The sequence below is a fragment of the Symphalangus syndactylus genome, chromosome 6 (genome assembly GCF_028878055.3).
Source record: "Symphalangus syndactylus isolate Jambi chromosome 6, NHGRI_mSymSyn1-v2.1_pri, whole genome shotgun sequence".
Classification (NCBI taxonomy): domain Eukaryota; kingdom Metazoa; phylum Chordata; class Mammalia; order Primates; family Hylobatidae; genus Symphalangus; species Symphalangus syndactylus.
In genome coordinates, this window is record NC_072428.2 from 146,860,250 (window position 1) to 146,877,591 (window position 17,342).

The 17,342-nt window shown below is 45.6% G+C and overlaps 1 protein-coding gene across 5 annotated transcripts in view; it reads left to right on the forward strand.

Annotated features, from left to right (window-relative positions):
• Nucleotides 1-17,342, forward strand: part of DNAJB6 (DnaJ heat shock protein family (Hsp40) member B6) — an 80,723-nt gene that overhangs the window by 4,328 nt on the left and 59,053 nt on the right. For all 5 annotated transcript variants that reach the window (XM_055269706.2, XM_063641780.1, XM_055269707.2 and 2 more), the window contains exon 2: nucleotides 17,180-17,270. In XM_055269706.2, the coding sequence (XP_055125681.1) occupies nucleotides 17,206-17,270 (65 nt within the window). In that variant the 5' untranslated portion in view covers nucleotides 17,180-17,205. The remainder of the gene's footprint in view (nucleotides 1-17,179; nucleotides 17,271-17,342) is intronic.

Sequence of the window (17,342 nt, forward strand, 5' to 3'; positions counted from 1 at the left end):
GTGTGTGTATGCGTGCTCAGGTGGAATCGCCCTGTGTGCCCAGGCTGGTCTCGAACTCCTGGCCTCAAGTGATTCTTCCATCCCGGCCTGTCAAAGTGCTAGAATTACAAGTGTGAGCCAGGTGCCTGGCCAGATTTTAGAATTTTTTTTTTTTTGGTTGAGATGGAATCTCATATTGCCCAGGCTGGATGCAGTGGCGCCATCTCGGCTCACTGCAACCTCTGCCGCACGGGTTCAAGCGATTCTCCTGCCTCAGCCTCCCGAGTAGCTGTGATTACAGGCACCTGCCACTGCGCCCGGCTGATTTTTGTATTTTTAGTAGAGATGGGGTTTCACCATCTTGGCCAGGCTGGTCTCGAACTCGACCTCGTGATCCACCTGCCTCGGCCTCCCAAAGTGCTGGGATCACAGGTGTGAGCCACTGCGCCCGGCCAGATTTTAGAATTCTTAAGCTCTGTTGCAAAATTACGTGTCTTTGGAAGAGTGATTTAGTTTACACTACATATGATTTTGCCCCCATTGATATTTTTTCTACCTACCTTTTGCCACCAAAGGCTTAAATTAAAAGTGTTTTATATTTGTGTTGTGCATATACACGTGTGTGCTCTAGTTGGTATGCTTATGAACTGTTTACTAATACTTATCCCTCTCTGCCACCTTGAGATGGCATATACCACTTGGGTGGGCTTTGAATCTGAAGTTACTTGTGTTTATAGGAATGTCCAGGACACAGAGTGCTCAGAAAATATTGATCGAATTAGATTCTTTCTAGTTTGTCTGTGTCCTGATGACCTTCCTGTGATTAATAATGGAATCCAGAATTCAAGAAAGTTGGAAAAAATAAGTTTCAGCAGCACTGGAGACTGAGTACTTAACCAAGTGTTGCTTTGTTTAAAGTCTCACACTGTCTCCCAGGCTGGAGTGCAGTGTCATGATCTTGGCTCACTGCAACCTCCACCTCTGGGGTTCAAGTGATTCTCCTGCCTCAGCCTCCCTGATAGCTGAGATTACAGGCGTTCGCCACCACACCTGGCTAATTGCTGTATATTTAGTAGAGAGTGGGTTTCGCCATGTTGGTCAGACTGGCTTGGAACTCCTGACCTCAGGTGATCCACCTGCTTCGACCTCCCAAAGTGCTGGGATTACAGGTGTGAACCATCACTGCGCCTGGCCCTCTTTTATTATAATAATAATTTTTTTTTGAGACAGGGTCTCACTCTGTCACCCAGACTGGAGTGCAGTGGCGTGATCTCAGCTCACCCCAACCTCCGCCTCCTAGGGTCAAGTGATTCTCCTACCTCAGGCTCCCGAGTAGCTGGGATTACAGGCACGCGCCACTATCACCCGGCCAAATTTTTTTTTTTTTTTTTTTTTTTTTTTTTTGAGTTTCACTCTTGTTGCCCAGGCTGGAGTGCAGTGGTGCAATCTCAGCTCACTGCAACCTCTGCCTCCCAGGTTAAAGCGATTCTCCTGCCTCAGCCTCCCGAGTACCTGGGATTACAGGCATGCACCACCACACCCAGCTAATTTTGTATTTTTAGTAGAGACAGGGTTTTGCCCTGTTGGTCAGGCTGGTCTCCAACTCCTGACCTCAGGTCATCCACCTGCCTCGGCCTCCCAAAGTGTTGGGATTACAGGTGTGAGCCAGCGCGCTGGCCTAACTTTTGTATTTTTAGTAGAGATGGGGTTTCACCATGTTGGCCAAGCTGGTCTTGAACTCGTGACCTCAAATAATTCACCTGCCTCGACCTTCCAAAGTGCTGGGATTACAGGTGTGAGCCACCAAGCCTGGCCTATTATGATTTTTTAATGAAAGGGAGTTAAGCTTGGAAGTATCTAATAGGTGATGAGTGCCAGTTGAAGGAATGGTCTCTGATCTTGAGTAATGGGGAAATAACTTCCTGTGTTCGTTTCAGAAATATTTTAGGACATACTGGGTAAGAATGAAATAAGTAGATGATGTGTGTGATAAGGAATGAAAATTCACTGCTGTGGGTTTTTTTTGTCCTCCCTGTCTGTACTTTTTTTGTTTTTGCTTTTTTTTTGTTGTTCGAGATCAAGTCTTACTCTTGTCACCTAGGCTGGAGTGCAGCGGCGTGATCCTGGCTCGCTGCAATCTCTGCCTCCCAGGCTCAAGCAATTCTTGTGCCTCAGCCTTCTTTCTGAGTAGCTGGGATTACAGACGTGCACCACCACACCCAAGTAATTTTTTTTTTTTTTTTTTTAGACGGAGTCTTGCTCTGTTGCTCAGGCAGGAGTGCAGTGCCACTATCTTGGCTCACTGCAGTCTCCACCTCCCAGGTTCAAGCAATTCTCCTGTTTCAGCCTGCCAAGTAGCTGGGACTATAGGTGCTCACCACCATGCCTGGCTAATTTTTGTATTTTTAGTAGAGAAGGGGGTTTGCCATGTTGGCCAGGCTGGTCTTGAACACCTCAGGTGATCTGCGTGCCTCGGCCCTCCAAAGTGCTGGGATTACAGGCGTGAGCCACCTCGCCTGGCCTCAGGTGAATTTAGAAACCACTTTTTTTTTTTTTTTTTTTTTTTTGGGATGGAGTCTCGTTCTGTTGCCCGGGCTGGAGTGCAGTGGTGCGATCTCAGCTCACTGCAAACTCTCCCGGGTTCAAGCAGTTCTCCTGCCACACCTGGAACTACAGGTGCCACCACATCCGACTGGGTTTTGTATTTTTAGTGGAGACGGGGTTTCACCATGTTGGCCATGCTGTTCCTCAAACTCCTGACCCCAGGTGATCCACCTACCTTGGACTCCCAAAGTGCTGGGATTATATGCATGAGCTACCCACGCCTAATCTTTATGTGACATGTTTTTTAAAAGTCCTAAACTTAAAGGTCATTGAATTTATTGGAGAAGGTTATTTTTGATTAATGGCGATTAGGCTAATTCTTTTTGTGGTTTTAATAGAGATTTTTCGTTTTTTTAAACTTGATTTAGATGTATTGCTTTTGGAAATTGCAGAAATTAGCAAACCTAGTTTTCCTAAGAAATATTTTTTCTTAATTTCTTAATTGAAAGGTTTTCTATAGCTTCCTTAATAGACAGTAGGACCTAGTTAATAGAAGTTTAAAGAAGTTTCATAATTGCTATTAGAAGTGTTAATTATGGGCCGGGTGCGGTGGCTCACACCTGTAATCCCAGTACTTTGGGAGGCCAAGGTGGTCAGATCACAAGGTCAGGAGTTCAAGACCATCCTGGCTAGCATGGTGAAACCCCGTCTCTACTAAAACAATACAAAAATCAGCTGGACGTGATGGCAGGCGCCTGTAGTCCCAGCTACTCGGGAGGCTGAGGCAAGAGAATGGCGTGAACCTGGGAGGCGGAGCTTGCAGTGAGCTGAGATCGCTCCACTGCACTCCAGCCTGGGTGACAAAGCGAGACTCTGTCTCAAAAAAAAAAAAAAAAAATTAGCCAGGCATCGTGGCACACACCTGTAGTTCCAGCTACTTGGGAGGCTGAGGCAGGAGAATCGCTGGAACCTGGGAGGTGGAGGTTGCAGTGAGCTGAGATTGTGCTGCTGCACTCCAGCCTGGGCGACAGAGTGAGACTCCAACTCAAAAAAAAAAAAAAAAAAAAAGGAAATGTTAATTTTGTAGTTAAAGAATATCTTCCTGCTCTACCCAAATTCTTTTCCAGCCTGAAGTGATTTGTTTTTACATTTTTATTTTAAAAAAAATTATTATTTTTGTGATTGGGTCTTGCTCCGTTATATAGGCTGGAGGGCATTGGTGCGTTCACGTCTCACTAGCATCGACGGCCTGGGCTCAAGTGATTTTCCTGCCTCAGCCGCCCCCAGTAGCTGGGACCACAGGTGCACACTACCACACCCTACTGAGTTTTTATATTTTGTAGAGACAAGGTCTTGCTGTGTTACTCAGCCTGGTCTTGAACTCCTGAGCTCAAGTGATCCCCCTGCCTCAGCCTCCCAAAGTGTTAGGATTACAGGCATGAGCTACTGTACCCAGCTGTGATTTCTTTTAAAATGCTACTTTACAGCACCGTAACTTTTGTTTTATCATTTTTAACTTTAAAGTTTTTTATTTATTTTTATTTATTTTATTTTTTGAGATGAAATTTTGCCCTTGTTGCCCAGGCTAGAGTGCAATGGAGTGGTCTCGGCTCACTGCAACCTCTGCCTTCCAGGTTCAAGTGATTCTCCTGCCTCAGCCTCCCAAGTAACTGGGATTACAGGTGCCCACCACCACACCCAGCTAATTTTTGTATTTTTTGTAGAGACAGGGTTTCACCATGTTGTCCAGACTGGTCTTGAATTCCTGACCTCAGGTGATCCACCCGCCTCAGCCTCCCAGAGTGCTGGGATTACAGGCATGAGCCACGGCACCCGGCTTAAAATTTTTATTTTATTTTATATATATATATTTTTTTCTGAAACAGGGCCTTGCCCTCTCTCTTGTCCAAGTTGGAGTGCAGTGACACGACATGGCTCACAGCATCCTCAATCTCTTGCGCTCAAGTGATCCTCCCATTTCAGCCTCGTGCGTAGCTGGGAGTACAGGCGTCTGCCACCCCACTCAGCTAATTTTTTTATCTTTTTGTAGAGATGGTGTCTTACTGTGTTGCCCAGGGTCTCAAGCTCTTGGGCTCAAGTGATCCTTCTGCACATTTCCAAGGTTGTTTAACTCTTGTGTCTTTGCTGTCTGGAAGCTTTTTAGTGTGATGTAATCTCACTTGTCTGTTTTGGCTTTTGTTCCCTGTGCTTTTGGGGGTCATATCCAAACAAAGATTGCTGAGGGGCAAATTTTAAATTGTGTTTAGTTTTAATGACTTCAGATTTAAATAGCTGCATTTGGCTTATGGAGTCTTTTGAGCTGCACGGTTTTGAAAAGGTTTTTGCCAAGTGGGGTTCTAGTGGACACCTATGCTTGCAGAGCTCTGATGTGAGTGATCTGCTGTAGAAATTACTTCTTTTGATTTAGTATATGATTTTAAAATGCAGGTGATGCACTGGTTTCTTGGTGAGGGAAGCTGGTTTTTCCTGGCTGAGCTTCTGTAGGGTGGAGGGCTGGAGTCCAGGCTCTCGCTGGGCAGGGAAGGCAGCTTGACTGTGCCTTCCAGTTCTCCTGAGGGCCCCCGTTTTTCTGGGATCACCTGTTTTCTGTAATGTGCATTGAACACAAGGGCCAAGAGAAGAGGGAAGTGGAGGAGCTTTGTCCTCTGTTCTCATCCTCACAGTGCTGGGCGGGCCACAAGGATTCTGGGCCAACCTTAGGGAGATGAAGGCCACTTAAAATGTTTTATTGCCACAGATGGTGTCTTTTAGGAAATAAATCCATGTATTTTACACTTAAATGATATTAGGCTACTCCGGGCACACTGCCTATGGGGGTAGCCCTGCTCTGCAAAGAGTAGTAAAAAAAAAAGAAAAATAATGTTAAAGATTCAACTTAGTTTCTCTGTGAATAGGGAAATCATCCAAATATGTATCAAATAACACTAATCGGTACCTAGTTGTATATCTTGATTAGGCAACTTTTTGCTTACAATTGGTTTGGAATGCAGTAGTATTTCTACAGCTTCAGGCTGCTTTGTCATCTAATACACAGTTGGATATTTAATGTATAGTTTTATCAGTTTTTTTAAACACTGTTTTTGAGAGGTCTGAGGGAAAAAAACAGTGTTACGAGAAATACTTCTATAGGGAAATACTGATAGAAATGTATAGGTAGCCTTGAAGTTCTGAGGTTAATAAATAAATTTGAGTGCAGGTAACCTTTCATGGAGTTTGTCAAATTTTCAATTGTCTTACATCAGTGATGACTCTGAAGCAGTAAGGAGTGAGTTAGCTTGCAGCAAACAGTGGGGATTGTTGCAGCATTAGCACTTCAGCCAGCTCTGCAGGTTTCCTTGGAGATACATGTGGATCTCTCTTTCTAGACCTTCAGCTATTTTCTTTTTTTTTTTTTTTTTTTTTTTTGTGACGGAGTCTTGCTCTGTTGCCCAGGCTGGAGTGCAGTGGCACGATCTTGGCTCACTGCAAGCTCCACCTCCCGGGTTCACACCATTCTCCTGCCTCAGCCTCCCAAGTAGCTGGGACTACAGGTACCTGCCACCATGCCCAGCTAATTTTTTCTATTTTTAGTAGAGACAGGGTTTCACCATGTTAGCTAGGGTGGTCTCGATCTCCTGACCTCGTGATCCACCCGCCTCGGCCTCCCAAAGTGCTGGGATTACAGGCATGAGCCACTGCGCCCGGCCAGCTATTTTCATTTTGTTGTTTCTGTAATGCGTATTTGTATTTAATTTATATTCTAAATTTGTTAGTCTTACTGGCATTTGATGAAAACTAAAAAGGTAATTTTGGGAATTCAAGTACTGGTGAGAGAATGTCCCATAGTCTTGAGCACTGGAATTGTGTACATGGACGGCATAGTGCCATGGGTACAGGCTAGTGTGAGTTCTGGAGGCAAACTTGGATTCTTACTATTTTTAAAGATGCGGTGTCTTTGCTCTGTTACCCAGGTCGAACTCAGACTCCTGGGCTGAAGCCATCCTCCTGCCTCAGCCTTCTGAGTCACTGGGACTTCAGGTGCACATGATTGTGCTTGGCTTAGACTTGGGTTTTGAACTTGCTCGAACACTGACATTTAATTCCTTTGAGCCCCCGTTTCCTCACCTACAAACGGTAACTCACAGAATGACTGTGATGGAATACGTACCTGTAACAATGGGTGACACATGAGTCAGTAACACATTGTTGCCCCAGCTCTTTTCCCCCTTAATCAGCTAATAACTAAGCCTCAATTATTAGTAAACTAATTGAGCATCATGTGACATGATGATTAGCATGTCACGTTTAAAATTACCTGTTGTCATTCAGGTTATACGAAGTTTGTTTATTTATTTGTTTTTTTGAGATGGAGTCTCGCTCTGTCACCCTGACTGGAGTGCAGTGGCGTGATCTTGGTTTACTGCAACCTCTGCCTTCCGGGCTCAAGCGATTCCTCTGTCTCAGCCTCCCGAGTAGCTGGGATTACAGGAGCACACTACCATGCCCAGCTAATTTTTGTATTTTTAGTAGAGATGGTGTTACGTCATGTTGGTCAGGCTGGTCTTGAACTCTTGACCTCAGGTGATCCACCTACCTCAGCCTCCCAAAGTGCTGGGATTACAGGCGTGAGCCACCATGCCCGGCTTTATTTTATTTTTTTGAGGTGGAGTCTTGCTCTGTGGCTCAGGCTGCAGTGCAATAGCGTGATCTAGGCTCACTGCGACCTCTGCCTCCCGGGTTCAAGCAATTCTCCTGCTTCAGCCTCCTGAGTAGCTGGGATTACAGGTGCCCACCACCTTGCCCGGCTAATTTTTTGTATTTTTAGTAGAGACGGGGTTTCGCCATGTTGGCCACGCTGGTCTCGAACTCCTGACCTCAGGTGATGCACTCGTCTTGGCCTCCCAAAGTGCTGGAATTACAGGCGTGAGCCACTGCTCCCAGTCTTATTTTTTAATATTGCTACATTTTAAATAGGAATGGAAGATTTCTGCACCAGTTGTAGCGTTTGTGGATGTGCATGGAACCCTGTTGGTGAAGTTTTCTTGCCTTGGAGAAGGACCCTAAACAGCTTCCTAAGTAGCTCTCCTGTCTGCTGCTCAGTTGCATTCCTGTCGTTTCTGATTCCGGCACATATCATTTGGAGCATCTTAGTAACCCTGCCGTCCAGTCATCACTCTCTTAAGTCCATCTCCCTTGTAGTTAGAAGTTATCTTTCCAAATACTCCTGTTGACTTCACACCACCACTTAACTCTTCTACTTACAGTGGAAAAGTCCTAAGTCCTTAGTTGTAAAATTCTTCAGTTGCGCCTTGTTCTTTCTTGTGCTGACTCCCTCCCCTCCCTCTTACTCCCAGCACCCTCACACTGACGTTCCACCCTACTAACTTGCTGCGTCCCACGTGGGCTGTGTGCTGTCATTATTTTGCCTGAGCATACGCTGTTACTTGTGTGTGGAATACTTTTGCCTCTGTTCTCTGCCTGGGGAGCTTACTCTTGTTTTTCATTTCATCAGTAAAATGTCAGTGTTAATTTTTCCTTTCCTCATGGTCTCTATACCATCTCCCCAGCACTCTGTGCATATTTGTCTTTTTAAACTTTTATTTTTTGTGTAGATGAGGCCTTGCTGTGTTGTGTTGCTCAGGCTTATCTGGAATTCCTGGGCTGAAGCAGTCTTCCAGCCTCGGCCTCCCAATAGTGCTGGCGTTACAGGTGTGAGCCCCTGCAACAGCCATGTGCATATTTGTCTTAATTGTAAACGACTGGTTTGTTTACATGCCTATCTTCCACTAAACTTGGTGACTTTTATTATTTCCAAAGCTAGCATAGTGTGTGTTATAAATAGTAAGTTTGTATGGTTAAATTCAATCAGAATGACAGTGTTCTTTTAATACTAGGAAGGCTTTGATTGGTTGACTAATGGGGCCAGTCTCACTAAAATGAAACAGTTGGGCAAACTGTGACCTTCCCTTCCCTTGAGAGTCTCACCTGCCCAAAGGTAATGGGAAGGCAGGACCGTGACCCCAGGTTAGAAAACAGGGGACTTAGCAGAGTTTTATTATTTATTTATTTATTTTTTGAGTCAGAGTCTTGCTCTGTCACCCAGGTTGGAGTGCAGTGGTAAAATCACGGCTCACTGCAGCCTAGACCTCCTGGGCTCAAGCCATCCTCCCACCTCAGCCTCCAGAGTAGCTGGGACCATACGCTGTGCCATCATGCCTGGCTAATTATTTTATTTTTTGAGACGGAGTCTCGCTCTGTCACCCAGGCTGGAGTGCAGTGGCACGATCTCAGCTCACTGCAACCTCCGCCTCCCGGGTTCAAGCAATTCTCATGCCTTAGTCTCCTGAGTAACTGGGATTACAGGTGCACGCCACCACACCCAGCTAATTTTTGTATTTTTAGTAGAGAGGGTTTTGCCATGTCAGCCAGGCTGGTCTCGAACTCCTGGCCTCAGGTGATCTGTCCGCCTCAGCCTCCCAGAGTGGTGAGATTTCAGACATGAGCCACCGCGCCTGGCCAAAGCCCGGCTGGTTATTTTATTTTTAATAGATTCAGAGTCCCCCTTTGTTGTCCAGGCTGGTCTTGAGCTCCTTAGCTCAAGCGTTCCCTCTTCCTCTTTCCCCAGAACACTGGGATTACAGTCATGAACCATTGCACCCTGCCCGAATTTTATTGTTAATTGTAGCATCCTGGTCCATATTCCCGTCCTGATCAGAAAGAGAGCTGTGGGTCTTGTTATCTTTTGTTGGTGACAGTTGGACTGTCCCTGGAGTATCTGTGTTGGATTGGGGGCACTAAGACATTACAACATTGGAGCTTGCTCAGAGGGGAGGGACCAGGTAGGTCAGGGTTTCTCAGGAGGAACTGTGAAGAATTGTAAGGGTATATGTGCCTAGAGACAGAAAAACTTGCCAAGATAAAGCCCCCAAATATCCAAAGGCAACTATGCGGAAGAAAAATTGAACCTGTATTGCATAATTTGAACAAGGACCAAAGGGTGAAAATTCCTTGGAGACCCCTACTCCCCAGCGTAAGGAAGAATTCCTGTAGTTAACTAAAATTCAGGGCTTGACTTTGGAGATAATGAGTTCCGGTCACTGGCGTTTGTTCAGACAGACAAAGGTTGCACTAATTAGTGATTATTGAAGTGTGGATGCCTTATGAGTCAGAGCTTGAACTTGGTGATATAAAGTTCCTTTTATTTATAAGAATTTGAAGAAGACGCCCGATATGGCACTTTTCTCGAAGTACTTGTAGACAACAACCTTTTTTTTTTTTTTTTTTTTTTTTGAGATGGAGTCTTATTCTGTCTCCCAGGCTGGAGTGCAGTGGTGCGATCTTGGCTCTCTGCAACCACTACCTCCCAGGTTCAAGTGAGTCTCCTGCCTCAGCCTCCCGAGTCTTAGCTGGCGTTACAGGTGTTAGCCACCAGACCTGGCCAGAGACAACAACTTTTTAATTCTGAGATTCTGTAATAACATATGCCAGACGTTAGCCAGCCAGCTGCTTAACTTTTGTCCAGTCTTTTTTTTTTTTTTTTTGAGACAGAGTTTCGTTCTTGTTGGCCAGGCTGGAGTGCGATGGCGCGATCTCAGCTTACTGCAACCTCCGCCTCCCAGGTTCAAGCAATTCTCCTGCCTCAGCCTCCCGAGTAGCTGGGATTATAGGAATGTGCCACCATGCCTAGTTAATTTTGTATTTTTAGTAGAGACAGTTTCTCTATGTTGGTCAGGCTGGTCTTGAACTCTCTACCTCAGGTGATCCGCCCCCCTCAGCCTGAGCCACCATACCCATCCTGTCTTTGAATACTGTCTCACTGTTTTTGTTCTGAGTCTTTGAAAAGAATGTTAAAGGTCAATAGTAGTTGGAAGAATTAAGCCTGACAGTCTCCCAACTCATGGTTTTACCAAAAACTCCATTAAAAAACTGTTGTGGGCCGGGCGCGGTGGCTCACGCCTGTAATCCCAGCACTTTGGGAGGCCAAGGAGGGCGGATCACAAGGTCAGGAGATGAGACCATCCTGGCCAGCATGGTGAAACCCTGTCTGTACTAAAAATACAAAAAAAAAAAATTAGCCAGGTGTGGTGGTGGATGCCTGTAGCCCCAGCTACTCAGGAGGCTGAGGCAGGAGAATGGCGTGAACCCCGGAGGTGGAGCTTGCAGTGAGCTGAGATTGCGCCACTGCACTCCAGCCTGGGCGACAGAGTGAGACTCCGTCTCAAAAACAAACAAACAAACAACAAAAAAACTTGTTTGGCTGGATATGGTGTATGCCCGTAATCGCAGCACTTTGGGAGGCCCAGGTGGACGGATCACCTGAGGTCAGGAGTTTGAAACCAGCCTGGCCAACATGGTGAAACCCTGTGTCTACTTAAAAAAAAAAAAAAATACAAAAAATTAGTCGGTGTGGTGGCACATGCCTGTAGTCCCAGCTAGTTGGGAGGCTGAGGCAGGAGAATTGCTTTGAACCCGGGAGGCGGGGAGGTTTCAGTGAGTCGAGATTGCGCCGCTGCACTCCAGCCCTGGCGTCAGAGAGCAAGACACTATCTCAAAAAAAAAAAGAAAAAAGAAAAACCAAAACCGTTGTCAGTTTAAAATATTTACTCCAAATTGTGGCTCATGCCTGTAATCCCAGCACTTTGGGAGGCTGAGGTGGGCGGATCACGAGGTCAGGAGATCGAGACCATCCTGGCCAACATGGTGAAACCCGTCCCTACTAAAAATATCAAAATTAGCTAGGCGTAGTGGTGGGCACCTGTAATCTCAGCTACTCCGGAGGCTGTGACAGGAAAGTCGCTTGAACCAGGGAGTTGGAGGTGGCAGTGAGCCAAAATTGTGCCACTCTAGCAACAGAGCAAGACTCTGTCTCAAAAAAAATATATATATATATATATGTATGTATGTATATATATATAAACTTTTTTTTACTCCAAGTAAGCTAGGAGTATTTTCAGTATTGCTGAAGGCTTTACTTAATCATGCAGTGTGTTTGATCGTGGATGACTCTCTCAATATTTATTCAGCTGAATGTGGAATGAGGTGGTATGATAATGGGGGTGGGGGTGATTGGAGCCAAAGTCCTTTGACTGTTCCTGCTGGCTCCCTGGTGAGGGTGTGGCATCTCTGCAGATGAGTTCTCCTGACTGTGCTCAGGCAGCTCTCTGTGTGCCCATCGCTGCTGCCTGCTTTTCTCTTTCCTTCCCACTTCCTCATTGTGTGAGACCATCCACTCCGTGTATTACTAGTTCCTTTCTACTTCATCCCAAGCAGATAGCACTTAGGATGTTCTAGATGGAGCCCAGGGCTTTCTTCCTTTGGAGAGCATCATCTATAAATAACTATGGAAGTGGATGTCACCCACTTCACAGGGTGGGGAAGCAACCACAGTGAGTAGGTAGTTTTCCAGGGAACCACGGCTTGTTTACAGTAAACACCCAGTTCACTTCCAAGTTCCTGTGAACATTACTGCTTCCCTGTATGGGGAAGGCAGGGTGGTAAATCCTTGATTCTTAGTGCTTGCTGGCTTTTTAGAGTGACATGAACTCAAGAATTTTAAATGTAGGTTTTAAATTCAATTCAGTCAGTTCACTTTGAAGCCCACATTCTCGTTAAGGTCAGGAATTGTCCTATCAATTTTTTTTTTTAATTTTTAAAATTTTTTGTAGAGACAGGGTTTCGCCGTGTTGCCAAGGCTGGTCTCTGCTGGGCTCACGCAATTTGTCTGCCTCGGGCTCCTAAAGTGTTGAGATTACAGGTGTGAGTTACCACACCCGGTCCAGTTCGGTTTCTGTGTCCTTCTGACGTACGCTTCGTCTTTTTGAACTTTTTAAACTTTATTTTGAAATAGTTTTAGATTTACAGAAAAGTTGTAAAGATAGTACAGGGATTTTCCTGTATACCCTTCACCCAACTTTCCTTAATCTTTCTGTAACTGTGGTAACTATGGTGAATTTCTCAAAAGTAAGCAGTTGACACCGCTACAGTACTGTTAAATGTGGAGTTTATTCATATTCTACCTGTTTTTCCGCTAATGTCCTTTTCCTGTTCTAGAAACCATCCGAGGAACCCAGATTGTATTTAGTTGTCATTTATTCTTAGTTACAGGTTGTCTGTCTCCTTGTTTTTCTTGACCAGGGGCATGTGTGTGTGTGTTTTTTTTGTGTGTGTGGTAAGTTGGGCCTGGTTAGTGCTTGCATGGGAGGTAGGGTCTCGTTCTGTTGCCTATGCTGGAATGCCATGGTGCAGTCATGACTCACTGCAGCCTTGACGACCTTCCTGGCCCAAGTGATCCTCCCACCTCAGCCTCCTGAGTAGCTGGGATGACAGACACATGCCACCACGCACAGCTACTTAAAATTTTTTTTTGTTGCGCAGAGTTCTCACTGTGTTTCCCAGGCTGATCTTGAACTCCTGGGCTCAAGCAGTCCTCCTGCCTCGGCCTCCCAGAGTGCTGGAATTACAGGAGTGAGCCACTGCACCTGGTCTGAGTCTGTGATTTTTTGGATAGCTTTTTAAATTTTCTTGCTTGATCTAGCATTAGCCAGTATAGTAAATTTTTATTTCAATCTAATTCTGAATTGACTTGTCCTTTATAGCTGGTTTTGTCCAGGGTAGGACCACAGATTGTATGTGTTGTGATAATAATCTATACATTTATTCATTTTTGTTTCTTTTGAGATGGAGTTTTGTTCTTGTTGCCCAGGCTGGAGTGCAATGGCACGATCTCGGCTCACCGCAACCTCCGCTTCCTGGGTTCAAGCGATTCTCCTGCCTCAGCCTCTTGAGTAGCTGGGATTACAGGCATGCGCCACCACGCCCGGCTAATTTTGTATTTTTAGTAGAGACGAGGTTGCTCCATGTTGATCAGGCTGGTCTGGAACTCCCGACCTCAGGTGGTCCACCCACCTTGGCCTCCCAAAGTGCTGGGATTACAGGTGTGAGCCACTGCGCCCAGCTATTCATTTTTAGTTTTAATTTTTTAAAAAAATTTGTTTTCATTTTTTTGGAGACAGGTCTCACTCTCACCCAAGCTGGAGTGCTGTGGCATGCTCTCGAACAGGTCTCCAACTCCTGGGCTCAAGGAATCCTCTCACTTTGGTCTCACAAAGTTCCGGGATTACAGGTGTGTGCCACCGTGCCCAGCCAATATCTGCACATTTATAAGCTGACATCTCTGGGAGCACAGGGCAGGATGAAATTAGAGGCTGCCGAAGGTCAGGGTAAGGGATAATGATGCTGGTGAAGATAAAGAACAGTGAATGAATTTCCGATATTTCAGAGGTAGACTCGACAGAACTTTGTGATTTATTTGTGTCTGTGTGCTGAGTGTAGTGATGTTGGCGAAGGTGAACATTTCACAGGCACCTCGGAGCTCAAGGTAGAATTTACTAGAAAAAGACCAGGTATGTAGGAGGTGGGGAGGATGAAGAGTTAAATTTTGGTCGTGTTCTATTTAGGATGTCTGCTGGACATCGAAGTGGCTGTGTCAAATAGTCATCTGTCTATTTGTGTCTGAAGTGCCCAGGAGAGGCCTGAGCTTGGAGCTTACATCTGGGAGTCATTGCTAAGTAAATGATACTTATGTAATGGGAAAGGATGAGAACCCACATGTAGGATGAGAGTTGGCCTTGAGCCTTTAGCGTTCCCATAGTTTTCTTCAGTGGGCCAGTGGAGGGGTGAAAGTTGGTGATGGAAGGCAGATGGAGAGAGAAGTTGGATGAGGAGAGCTGGGAAACGTCTGTGGGTGGTGCTGTGGGTTTTCTACTGACCTTAAATAAGAGCCTCCAGTGGCAGGCAGTGGGGAGCTGCAGCAGGACTGGGGGATGAGTCCAGGCAAGGAAGTGGAGCGGCTGAGGGTAAGCGGCGCAGGAGGAGCGCGGAGGTGAGGGCGTCCACTCCAGGGGGTCGCCCTCATTACTGCCTTTATGCTTTCTTTGTAGGGTAGCCTTCATTTGGTAAGGAAACTAGCCATTTGATGGAGTGCTGCATGAATACTGGGTGCTGTTAGTGGATGCTGCACGTACATGACAGAGCAGGCTTTCAGTGAGAGTGTTTTTGGTGGTGAAGTAAATCACAGCATTCCCCAGCTGGCCATGCGGCCCTTGCCCACACCCATGTTCTCACCTCTGTGCTCGCTGCCTCGGGGGGGTGTCTTTCTCCCATTCCCACCACCACATGCACAAACACAGGCACCCAAGTGCAGACAGAAGATGAGCTGTTTGGACTTGCGAGGGCACGTGTGCTTGGTGTGTGGCACATTGAATGGCCTCTTGCTATATATAGTGCTCAGAGGGGATGATCCAGGTGTCTGGCATGGGAAGATTGGTACTGAGATTTCTGCTCTTGTTCTGTTAGTGAGAGTGGATTAGCAGCTTCCCCCTGTTTCTGCTAGGTACTGCCGCTGGCATCACTGCCAAAATGCCACCTCAGATCCTTGGCAGCAAACTGGAGCTCGAGTGAAAATAACCTCACGTAGTCACTCAGCCAAGGGAGTTGAGGGAGACGTGAAGAAACGCTGGCTTTCCTGCTGCTTGTTGGCTGCTCTGCCTTGTGTGCTGTGACTGATGGGCAGGTTTTTAGTTACTGAAAGAAGATTGCGGTGTTCCTACTTACGGGAATCGACTCCTGTCTTTTCTCTAGAGACTGGTTGGACTCGTGTGGCTTGAATCCTGTATGTTGCCATGTCATTCTAACTACCAGGGAGGAAATCTTTCATAATTGGGTTTTCCTTACCTTGTAACTTATTAAATAAAAAAGTCCCTAATATTTTATATTGAATATTTCCAAATGGAGTGGAAAGAACTGTGCTGTGGGATACCCTTAGGCACATTCTCCAATTAATATTTTATCTTTGTTTTATTATGTATCCAGCAAAACTGATAACGTTAAATTGGAATAATTATAAGAAAATAGGAACCATACAAGTTTTTTTCTAAGTTGTAATTTTAAAAATACTGGGAACAGATCTACTTAAGAAAAAGAACATTTTGATGCTCTAAATTCCATATTTTGTAGTTGGCATATTAAACTTAACACCTAGAATCTTTGCTGTCATGTATTTGAAGATGTACATTTCTTTTCTAAGTTTGATGTTAGTCATTCTGTTGAATTGATAATGTAGTTTATATACATCTAAATAGATCCTGATTTCCATCATAGTTTTTTGTTTTTTTGATTAAAGGACTTCTATAAAAACAAGAGTTTTAGGTCAAGGTTTGGTGGCTCATGCCTGCAGTCCCAGCACTTTGGGAGGCTGAGGTGGGAGGAATTCTTGAGCCCAGGAGTTTGAGACCAAGATCAGCAACAAAGTGAGACCCTGTCTCAATTAAAAAAACAACAACCAAGAGTTGAAGGTTCCACAGATGTTTCTTTGTGGCTTCGTGATACTGTTTTTTTTCTTTCTTTTTTTTTTGAGACAGTCTCGTTCTGTCGCCTGGGCTGGAGTCCAGTGGCATGGGCTGGAGTCCAGTGGCACGATGTCAGCTCACTGCAATCTCTGCCACCTGGGTTCAAGCAATTCTTCTGCCTTAGCCTCCTGAGTAGCTGGGACTACCAGCGTGCACCACCAGACCTGGCTAATTTTTGTATTTTTAGTAGAGACGGGGTTTCACCATGTTGGCCAAGCTGATCTCGAACTCCTGACCTCAAGTGATCCACCTCCCTCGGCCTCCTAAAGCACGGGGATTACAGGTGTGAGCCACCGCGCCCGGCTATGCAGATTCTTGATCGTTGGTTTAATAGAGTAGGTTAGCCAGTCAAATTTAAATAAGTAAATTGGTTAGGAAACGTCACATCTTAAAGCAGCAGTGTGTGTGTAGTTCTTCCTTGTGGGACCAGAGGCTACATCCTCCATTAGAGCTGGCAGAAGCAGAATGGGTTTCATTGTACATTTTACTGCCTGGGGAAGTAACAAGATTGAACCACATAATCCATAGGGGAACTTAGGGAATGAATCTCTGCTGCTGGTTTTCTACCTTCCAGTTGGTAGTGATACTATCTAATTAGTGTGGTCAACAGGGCAATATTGTATTTGTTTGGTAGAGGAATGGATGGGAGCTTGGAACCAGAGGGTAAAGTTACGCTAACTACTGTGTAGTCAAAGGTCTTTCTTTCTTGGGAGATGTGTGGGAGGGCTTTTGCTGTTCCGTTGTGTGGGTGACAGAATGGTGGAAGGATGGCTTCCTATTGTTCCCATGTGAAGTTGGTTCAGGGCAGGGACAATGTGTTTGTCCTTGGAGCCCCGTGGTCTTGCCTGATGCCTGGCACAGGAATGCATTGAATGAAAGAGGTAACTGACATTCCCTGAGCACAGACCGTGTCTAGGAACACATGACAGACTTTGTCAGCTAGTGGTCAAGTGGCACGGAGTCTCTGCCTCAGAGTCACCTGTTGTTTTTATTTAGTTTAGGCTATTATTAGGCTATTTCAGAGCTTTTTCCCCCATATCTAGAACGGTCTTAGGGCATGAATCTGGGAACCAGTTCCCAGACAAGGTCTTGGCCCAGCAGGCTAGTGGTTAGCTCTAGTGGAAGTTCTCTCTGTAGGCCAGTAGGTGCTAAGGTGACACCACCCCTTCCTCCCTCTCCAGACCCATCCCACCACTGTGACTTGCCCATCCCCAGCAGCCTCATCACTGACCACCTGTTTTTACTTGCAGGACCCATTCCAACAATCTCTTAAAACATGGTGGATTACTATGAAGTTCTAGGCGTGCAGAGACATGCCTCACCTGAGGATATTAAAAAGGCGTAAGTAATTTCGTTTCTGAGATAATGCATTTTCACAGTGGTACATTGGTAATTGAGTAGTATAACTTCTTC